This window comes from Panthera uncia (assembly GCF_023721935.1).
Source record: "Panthera uncia isolate 11264 chromosome B3 unlocalized genomic scaffold, Puncia_PCG_1.0 HiC_scaffold_1, whole genome shotgun sequence".
NCBI lineage: Eukaryota > Metazoa > Chordata > Mammalia > Carnivora > Felidae > Panthera > Panthera uncia.
In genome coordinates, this window is record NW_026057582.1 from 74982298 (window position 1) to 74993179 (window position 10882).

The 10882-nt window shown below is 34.7% G+C and overlaps 1 protein-coding gene across 1 annotated transcript; it reads left to right on the plus strand.

The window, feature by feature from the left end:
* Positions 1-8060: 8060 nt before the first annotated feature.
* LOC125909774 (olfactory receptor 4K1) lies at positions 8061-8996 on the plus strand. Its single transcript, XM_049613238.1, has one exon. The coding sequence runs from the start codon at positions 8061-8063 to the stop codon at positions 8994-8996; it is 936 nt and encodes a 311-aa protein (XP_049469195.1).
* Positions 8997-10882: the final 1886 nt, after the last annotated feature.

Genomic DNA, 10882 nt, shown 5'->3' on the forward strand with positions numbered 1-10882 from the left:
GAAGAGAAGAGAAGAGAAGAGAAGAGAAGAGAAGAGAAGAGAAGAGAAGAGAAAAACCACTGGATCAGTTGTGATCATGTGACATTCAGCATCACATATTACTCATATTGCAAAACATTGTTTATCGAATTAAAATTTATTACAAATGTTTGCTCATCTTGTGGGACACTCATAGAAGAAGTTATTCACAGTTCAAGGCTTTACTGTAATTATAAATAATTTGATTCAAGTTAGCCATAGGGTAAAAGGAAAGTGTTAGCAGTACAATCTCTAAAAATGCAGAGTAACAGAAACCTTCAGGAGAAACATGAAGTGCAAGACACTTCAAGATTGTCTTTAGAAGATCGAAAAGGGAGAGAACAATCTGAAAGCAGAGTCAAGATGCAGTATTTTGCCATTAGTATTTTACTCTTTTGTCAAGAATTACATTTCATCATAAATACTTTTCTTTGGAGAAGATCCTTGCTATATAATATGCTGTGTTTTCAATATCCTGAAATTCCAATATAAATTTTTCTCAGGACCTAATACACGAAGGATACCATGAAGTACTGAAATGCCAATAAAAAGTTGAAGAAATCTTAACTCTGTTTTGTGATAGCATTCTCACAATTAAAGAAAAAAAATAGCAGTCACTCCCTAACCCTCTGAAACATTTACAGTTGACTCATTTCTGTATTGGCTCTCCTGCTTTGTCACAATATAGTCCTTAGGGAACTTAATGGTCCTGGTAATCTATACATCATAATAGTTCACTATATTGAAAGCATATAGTGATCAGACCTGTGAGAAGAAAGTGACATAAAACAAGGGTAAGAGATAATCCCTAACATTTCAGGGATCAGCCAAATCATTCAGGTTTCAAGGGTTCGAATACGCTGGGACATGCTATATAATCCCCTCACGGATATACAAGACATGTAATTTTGCTTTGTACTTCTTACAACTGATAAAGACACACACTGCTTGCAGGCTCAATGTATATTGGAGGCAGCATAAAGTTGCTTTGTAGACACTACTTTGGTACAATTTTAGCTTGACTCACACAGGATTTCCAGTTTTCAATAAATTCTTGTACTAAGTCCAGTTTTGACTGCAAGCTTCCCTGCTACTCAGACTATATAAACCAGGAAAAGCAGAAAGAGAGGTATGGATGATACATAAGAACATTTTGGGGATGCCTGGGTAGCTCAGTTAAGCATCTGACTTCAGCTCAGGTCATGATCTTGTAATTTGTGGGTTTGAGCCCTGCATCAGGCTCTGTGCTGACAGCTCAGAACCTGGAGCCTGCTTCACACTCTGTGTCTCCCTCTCTCTTTGTCTCTCTCTTTGCTCATGCTCTGTCTCTCTCTCTCTCTCTCTCAAAAATAAATATTAAAAAAATAAAAAAAAGAACATTTGGTAAATCTTTTGGTAAAGTCACTTAGAAGAATGACAATACTAACCCCTAGGATCCTAGAAAAGAAGCCCTGCATCCTGCAGCAGAGAACTACACACTGACTGAAAAGCAAATCCTAGCATGCTACAGGACCTTATCAGAGACTGAGTTCCTAACCACGGGTTCTCAAGTGACTATGACACTAACACTGCTCATCATGAACAAGTATTAACAAGTCACTATTTCTAGCTGTCAAGGCAGCAAGCCATCATGTATTATAACCAGTACATCTGGGAACGGGCTGAAATAGGTATAAAAGCATAAATAATCAGCACCATGAAAATGTCCAGAATTCTATATTACTTATTTCTGTTTCATCAATGCCTTTACTTCAGATCAATGTTATGGCTTTATAACAAGAAGGGTTTCTATAAGTAGTTTGATTCTATCTTGATGCAAGCCAAAAAATGGACTACTGTGGCATTCTAGCCCATTCAGATGACTCTAACGGAAACTGCTGAGGGAAAATTCTGTTCCTGGGAAGAGCCAGAAACATTTCATTCAATTATCAAATTTGGGATGGAGAATTGGTCCTAAGTAAAAATAAATATGAATTCCTGGACAGTGAAAAATAGTTTTGGTTGTTTGTTTAGGGGTTTTGAAAGATCAAAATTGGAAAACGTGGGAGAGAAAAATGAGGACAGATCTATGGGAGTAAGCACAAAGTGTGTGGATTTCTGCATTTCATATCAATGCCCATCTGAGACCAAAACCATGGAATCCCTTTTATCAAGGTTAGTTCCCAATACCTGATCAGCAGAAAGGACTGATCCAGAAAACCTGTTAAGGTGTCATTCCTCTGTAAAACCACATCCATTTAGTGGCAAGTCAACTACATTACACCCCTTCCTCCAAGCAGGGCATAGTGATTTGTCCTTATTGGGACTGACTCTTACTCCAGATATAGGTTTTCCTTCTCTGCCTGGGATCCCTTGTCTAGGACATTATCCTAGGAGTATGCTTTCGTTAGCTTCTTAAACAGATAAAATAAAAAATGATAAATATTTTCTTAAAAATAAATATTTTTTGAAAGAAGTTACTTTATATTTAGATTTGATTTAGAGACACTAATTCTTTGTCAACACTGATTCTCTCTAATCAATAAAAGACCCATGCCTCCCTATATCTTTTATTCCTTTCATATTTTCACTGTTTTAAAATTTTCATCATGTGAGACCTGTGAATTTATGATTAAATTTTTCCAGATACTTTATATTTTATCTTTTGTTTCTGCTCTGAGTGGAAACTGTCCTTCATTGTATTTTATTTGCAATTTTATAAAGTTCTTCTCATTAGGGGCATTTGGTTGGCTGAGTCAGGAGAGCATGCAACTCTCAATCTTGAGGTCATGAGTTCGAGCCCTACATTGGGCATGGAGCCTACTTAAAGTTTTGCTCATTAAAATGCATTTTTAAAATTATTTTGAAAATCATACTTTTACCAAATATTCAAGATATAAATGCATAGAAAGTAAAACTTTAAAATATTTCCTAAACTTACTATTATGTGTATAGTAAATATATTTCGCCAGAGCTTATACTTTTAAAAATATTTACGTTAGTGATTCACGTTAACTCCCTTTTGTACATTTCTTTACCCATATCATTTTCTTTCCAATCTAGAATTTGTATTACTAAGACATTTTAAAACTTCTTTCATAAGTTTGTCCATATTTTTGTCTTGGTTTATAAAAATGTACACAAAATTATTTTATCAATATCTGTTTTCTTTTGACATGTTTTATAATCTCACACATATTCAGATGCAAAAAGTTAATATACAAAAATAATTGTAATAATTGAATATATTCCATTACATCAAAAAATTATATTGCTTCACTCTCAAATTCATAGATATGTAAGTTTTTTCCAGTATCACCTCTTTCAATCAATGCTGTAATACCACTGTTAATGCATCACTAGGTATGTGAACATTTTACTAGGGTTTACACACACACACACACACACACACACACACACAGTGCCTATGTGCTAAGTGATAGGGAAACTTATTTTCAATTTCCTTCTTTAAAGAGGACCACTTGAAACACATCTACATTGCAACTTTTGGAAATCTAGAAAACTTAATATGTAAAATATAGTTGGAAAGACTGGTGACATATTTTTAGGGAGAAAGAAAAGATTTGTCATGGAAAAGAAATGACATCACCTTCAAATATTTGAAAAACCATCATGTTGAAGTGAGAATATTTTGTTCTATTAAACTACTAATGGTAGAACCACTTGTGCACTTTAACAATAGATGGAACTGTCTTGGGAAGTAGGGAGCTCCTTATGATTAGAGGAAATCACCCTGATTTATTTTATTCTGAGAGAGGGAGAATGAGCGAGCAGTGGGAAGAGAGGCAGAGAGAGAGAATCTTAAGCAGGTTCCATGCTCAGTGTGGAGTCTGACGTGGGGCTTGATCCCACAACCTGGAATCATGACCTGACTGAAATCAAGAGTTGGATTCTCCACTGGCTGAGACACCCAGGCACCCCAAAACTGATTATTTTAACAGAAAGCTCATGGTTGAAAAACCAATTGCTGGCTGGTTGTTGGTGAAAATCTAATAATATTTTGCTTTCCTAGGTACCAAATAGTTGGTTAAAACAAAACACACCTTTTTTTCTTTTCCCTTTCGGGAAAGGTAATTTTGTAAAACATAATTACTCCCACTGCAGGGTGACAACAGATTTCTAACAGTAATTTCTCACTTCCCCAGTGAAATGAGTTTCCTAGAATGAGGAAGAAGGCTTTATATTGCCTTAACTTAGGAGACTGTAATTGTATGGTCCAGGAGCAGAGGAGGAGCCTCACTACCTCAGGGCACAGCCTGAAGGGCTTGCTTCTGCTCAGCTTAGTGCAGAGACCAAGTTAAAATGCCTCAAGAATATATTGCACATATTTTCTGTATGAAGACTCAGAAGAAAGTGGGAAGCTAAGAAACTAACTGTGGGACACAAAATTTGGAGAAAATAAGGAAGAACTAAAGGACTGGGAGAAATCATTAAAGTGTAAATCACATGCATTTGATCATTGTGTTTAGACTAACTGATTTGTAAATTGTCTTCTAGATGCAAAATCAACAACTGGAAGATGGCAAAGGAAAGGTTATTGTGGTCTCAAACTGGAAACTCTACCTAGAAGAGGGAAATGCCTGCTCTCCACTTCTTTGTTAATTTCCCTCTGCATTGGCTTAAGGTAGCTCTGATTAACAGGGTCAGCATCTGATAAACAAAGGGAAGTATGCCATAACCATTATCTGTCCTTTCTCTGCTCCTCTCATGCTTTCTATTCAGAGAATATTTAGCCATTTGTTAAGCAATTATTTATTGACCAAAGGAATAGATATACAAAGTAGGTAAGTAAGGGTTAACCCTTATTGCTTTTTGCTGCTAGGCTTACAGGTAATCAACTATTATAAGACAAAATAATGAAAAGAAAAATTATGCATGTTTAACAGTTTTATAGTTCTACTGAGATGCTTTTAGATGAGTACTGATGCAACATCATTTTCTAATTTTTTTTTAATGTTTGTTAATTTTTTAGGGAAATAGGGTGCTAATGAGGTAAGGGCAAAGAGAGAGGGAGACACAGAATCTGAAGCAGCCTCCAGACTCTGAGCTGTCAGCACAGACCCCAATGCAGGGCTTGAACTCAGGAACTGCAGGGTCATGACCTAAGCTGAAGTGGCACACTCAATCGACTGAGCCACCCAGGTGCTCCTGATGTAATATCATCTTCTATATATCAAACTTTATATTACATCAGGAATGGGGAATTCTCTGTTTATTTTGTGATCTGAAAACATTTTATCTCTGAAGTATACTAGCAATGAAAAAGTGAATGACTCATTAATGGAGAAGATTCTGGGTGTTCTGTGCATAGTACAAGGAATTCTGGGTGACTTGTATAAACTTCACATTTCCATATTATAACTCTGCACTTAAGAATTTTATAGATGGGAGCGCTTGGGTGGCTCAGTCGGTTGGGTGTCTGACTTTGGTCAGGTCATGATCTCACTGTCTGTAAGTTCAGGCCCCACATCAGGCTCTGTGCTGACAGCTCAGAGCCTGGAGCCTGCTTGAGATTCTGTGTGTCCCTCTCTCTCTCTGCCCCTCCCCCACTCACGCTCTGTCTCTGTCTCTGAAAAGTAAATAAAAAACCTTAAAAAAATTTAAAAAAAAAGGCTTTTATAGATGAAAAAAGCCTTGGAAATAGTCTAGTTCTATCTTCTAAGGTCAGTCACACAACTAGTAAGTGGTGTATATTATTTACCTTTTCTTTTTTAAAATATTTTTTTATGTTTTATTTTGAGAGAGAGAAAGAGAGAGCACAAGCAGGGGGAGGCAGACAGAGAGGGAGAGAGAGAATTACAAACAGGCTCCACACTGTCAGCATAGAGCCTGATGTGTGGCTCGAACCCACAAACTGTAAGATCATGAACTGAGCCACTCAGGTGCCCTATTATTTATCTTTTGTAATGGGGATCTACCTTAAGTATTAAGAAGAAAATGAGGTATAACACTGAACCTGGTTTATTCCACTTGGATTAAGAAAATCAGTAAATTAGACTAGAAAGGATTTTCTAGTTGGTTCCTGTATTTTGGAAAATGACAAATCTTATCATTCATTAGATATTAGAAACATGGAATTTACAGAAAATTTCATTTTCAGAAAATCTTTTTTCAAAGATAAAATGATCTTTAAAATTTGTATTAATACCACTAACTTCATCTAACATGTGTTAACATGAAGCTCTCCCCATCTCTTCCTCCTCCTCCACCTCCTCCTCCTTCCTTTCACTTTTTATTGTTATCTTACTAAATTAACATAATATTTGGCAGGCTTTACACAATGACTCAAACACTGTAAGAAGTTCCTCATGGCATCACCTTAAACATTTTAATCTTACATTTTTAAAAAATTATTAACTGTAGTTCTTTGGGATTTTAGGTCTTAGGTCTTTAGGTCTTTTTCCTTTCTAATGGTTATTTTCCTCCTACTCTACACTTTACATTGTAAATATATGATCAGACATGTGAGCACTGTCTCCATCTTTCCACATGGAGATAAAAGTCCCATAATAGAAGTTCATATGAAGGTCAGTTCATGCCTTATTCGTCTGTTTATATTCTTGAGTAATTTAAGTTTTGGCATTCTTAAAACTAGATATCGTAATTCAACTGCAAAGATGGAAACCTGCGAAAGGGTAGGATTTAGTGCTTCAGCAACCGTAATGAAAACTTGTAACAGTTTAAACATTTTTAAATTGATATGTTTACCTGTATAATTTTGCTTTTAAAGTTTTAAATATTTATTATATTAGATATATGTATATATCATGGGAAAATACAGAGTACCAAGCTTCAATCAATATAATGACAAATAAATGTCTACTGTGTGCTGTTGGGTACATAGGACTAAAGCCAAAAATGATTCCTGAACCACTGGAGGTTATGCAGGATTTTCTTCTGGCTACATGGTGTCCAAAAAAACAAAAACAAACAAAAAAAACAAACAAACAAACAAACAAAAAAACCCACAAAAACAAAAAACAAAAAACAAAAACCAAAAAAAACCAAAACCCATCCAAGAGGCATTTACATACTAAACTTTACTCTTTTGAAAATCCATCATGCACTCAAAATGCACCATGTATAGTTATATGGAATATTTGAAAAAGGATGGTTTCTGAAAGGTGTCACAGATTTTGCTGAATCCAGGTATGTAAGATGTGTTTAGGAAAAGACAAAAAGCGGGGTCAGAATAAATTGAAAACATACTGGTGGTTCATGCAAAATCGATCTGTATGTGACAGAAGGTAGACTTTGATAAACTACTGTTAAAAGGATGAAAGAAACATTTTTAATCTTTACAGAAACTTTCAGAGTATAAACAGTGCCTCTTCTTTCCATAAATAATATGGCAAACTGCTTCCATTAAGCTTCTGAAAACAATGTCAAGCAATGTTTTGATGTTTATGACTCTCAATTTCAAGCATATTAATCTAGTCCACTTAGCCTTTCTTTCAGGGCTAATTGCATCCATGCTTTGCTCCTGAGGTACCATTCCCACCTTCATTTTTATTGTTCCTTAGCATACCCTCCCCCAGCCAGGCCATTCAACAGATGGCTTCATGAATATGTCTTTCATACTTTTACCTTTAAATCTTTCTTCCTGTTATTCCTTTTGTATGAAACAGACTTCTCCTTCAGTTTTCACTGCCAAATTCCAAATTTTTAAGAGGTTTTAGCTTAAATTTTATCTATTTCATGACACCTTATCTCACCATTCTGGCATAATTTCTTTCATCTTACTCTAATATTTGTTATATTAATGTATCATTTGCATTTGTTTGTTTTAGACTTAATATTTTTATTTTTTAATATGTGTATCTTATCTACCAAATCATGATAGGATCCACAACGTACCTTTTTTTTCATACTTTACTTTCCATAGCCATCACAGATGTTAAATATTAGTCAACTGATTAATAGTTTCATTAAATTGATGTTTAATTGAAATCTTATATTTTTTTGTCTATATACTAGATATAATGCAACAACTGTTATATTTTTCTGATTTTCTTTTACTTAGGTAACAGGAGAGTGGCTATATGGCTCACACAAATGAATCAGTGGTATCTGAATTTGTGCTTCTGGGACTGTCTAACTCTTGGGAACTTCAGCTTTTCTTTTTTGCCATCTTCTCTTTAGTGTATGTGACATCAGTGCTGGGCAACATCATGATTATTGCCATAATTTCCTCTGACTCACATTTGAACTCTCCTATGTACTTCCTACTCAGTAACCTTTCTTTTATTGATATCTGCCAATCTAATTTTGCCACCCCCAAGATGCTTGCGGACTTCTTTGTTGAGCATAAGACTATCTCCTTTGAGGGCTGCATGGCCCAGATATTCCTTCTTCACAGTTTTGTTGGGAGTGAGATGATGTTGCTTGTAGCTATGGCATATGACAGATTTATAGCCATCTGTAGGCCCCTACATTATAGCACAATTATGAATCGGAGACTATGTATAATTTTCGTATTTATTTCCTGGGCTGTGGGTATTCTTCATTCTGTGAGTCACTTGGCTTTTACAGTGGATTTGCCATTCTGTGGCCCCAATGAGGTAGATAGCTTCTTTTGTGACCTTCCCCTAGTGATAGAGCTGGCTTGTATGGATACTTATGAAATGGAAATTATGACCCTAACTAACAGTGGCCTGATATCATTGGGCTGTTTTCTGGCTTTAATTATTTCCTACACCATCATTTTGATCACTGTTCATCGCCGGTCCTCCAGTGGGTCATCCAAGGCACTTTCTACATTAACTGCTCACATCACAGTGGTGATTCTTTTCTTTGGGCCTTGCATTTACTTCTATATATGGCCTTTTAGCAGACTTTCTGTGGATAAGTTCCTTTCTGTGTTCTACACTGTTTGTACGCCCCTGTTGAATCCCATCATCTACTCTTTAAGGAATGAAGATGTTAAATCAGCCATGCGAAAGCTGAGAAACCGTCATGTGAATTCCTGGAAAAACTAGGGATGACCATGAAGGAACATAATCCTGAATGGGAATGAAGAGACTCTACTGGATCACAGCATCATGCCAATTATCTTTGCTAATGATATGGGTTACTGAATTATGGAATTGGAGTTTTGTACTAAGTGCAAGGGTATTGCATAAAATCAGTTCCTGGTTTAATACTGAATATAATTTTAACCCATTTGCCATTGCTTATGATTCTAAAGTATAAATTATCTTGAAAATATTTGGTAATCCTTTTAAATATTTATAAACTTAGAGACTCTAATCTACATAAAATGCTACTCATGTTACTAAACTTATGATTCTCTTCAACCCGAACACATGACATTTTTATAGCTTGCAAACAAAATATATAAGCAAACTGAGCTTCTGATACCTTCAACTTATTAATAGCATTTTTCCATATATTGACATAGTAGAAAGAAATGTGTTTTACAACACAGATTTAACCTCATTAATGTATGTTTGTTAGTTTATATTTTCTTTCCATACTGACTATTTTGGTCATTCATAATTTGGTTGTATAGACAGTTGATTCCTGAACAACATGGGTTTGAAGTGTATGGGCCCAATCATATGTTAATTTTTAAAAATAAATACAGTATAATACTGTAAATTTATTTTTTATGATTTTCTTAATAACTCTTTTCTTAAACTTACTTTATTGTAAGAATACAGCACATAATATGTATAACATGTAAAATACGTGCTAATTGTTCCTGTTACAGGTAAGTCTTCCAATCAAACTTAGGAGTTCAGTTTTGAGGGAGTCAAAAGTTATACCTGGGTTTTCAACTATGCATGGGGTTGGTGCCTCATAATACCCCCATTGCTCAAGGATCAACTGTATTTGGTTATTTATAATTTTCCCTATCTAGTAATAGGTTACAGTAAAATTTTTCTATTTTCCTTTAGATTATTTAATATGCATTTATACTCATTACAAACCTTTTTCTAGATATTTAGTATATCAGTAGCATATGCAGACCTTCCTCTAAGTATAATAGAGTTACATCCTGACAAACCCATTGTAAGCTGAAAATGCATTTAATACACCCAACTCGTTGAACATCATAACTTAGCTTAGGCTACCTTAAATGTGCTTAGAACACTTACATAAGCCTACAACTGGGCAAAATCATCTAATACAAAGTTTATTTCATTAATAAAATATTCAATATTTCATATAATTTCTCAAATACTGTACCAAAAGTGACAAACAGAATGCTTGTATGGGTACAAAATGGTGATAAGTATATTGTTTGTTTACCGTCATGATCATGTGGCTGACTAGGAGCTGTGGATGCCAGGATCATGAGAAAGTATCATACCAGGACATGATCAAAATTCAAAATTCAAAGTACAGTTTCTGTTGAATGCTTATTGCTTTCACATCATTGTAAAGTAAAAAAAAATTGATAGGTCAAATCATCATAAGTTGGGGACTGTCTGTATATTCATTTTCCAAGTTTACTTATTTTTAAGTAGAATAAATTGATTATAATGAATTCTTCATTATTCACAGAAAAGGTTTAGAAGTTCCATATGTGCTTAAAATATGCCAATGCACAAAGTGACAAAATTATTTGATGACCAACTCTGAAATCTATCCTTTCCTATTTCTTAGAAAGCAGAAATGGAAACATGAGATTCATGCTCATCATATAGTAAAGTTAAAAAAATCTATTATTATTGTTTCATTTGCTAGCCAAATATTTTCTTATATACCTCTCCCTGTGATTTGCATTATGAAAAAGGCCTTGTAACAGAAAGATTAAATGTATTCTAACAATGAATAAAAAAACAGCCATTTTACAGAAAACAGAAGGCTTGCAACTGTCATCATTCTGGATTCAGTATTTTAATTATAAGACATTAAA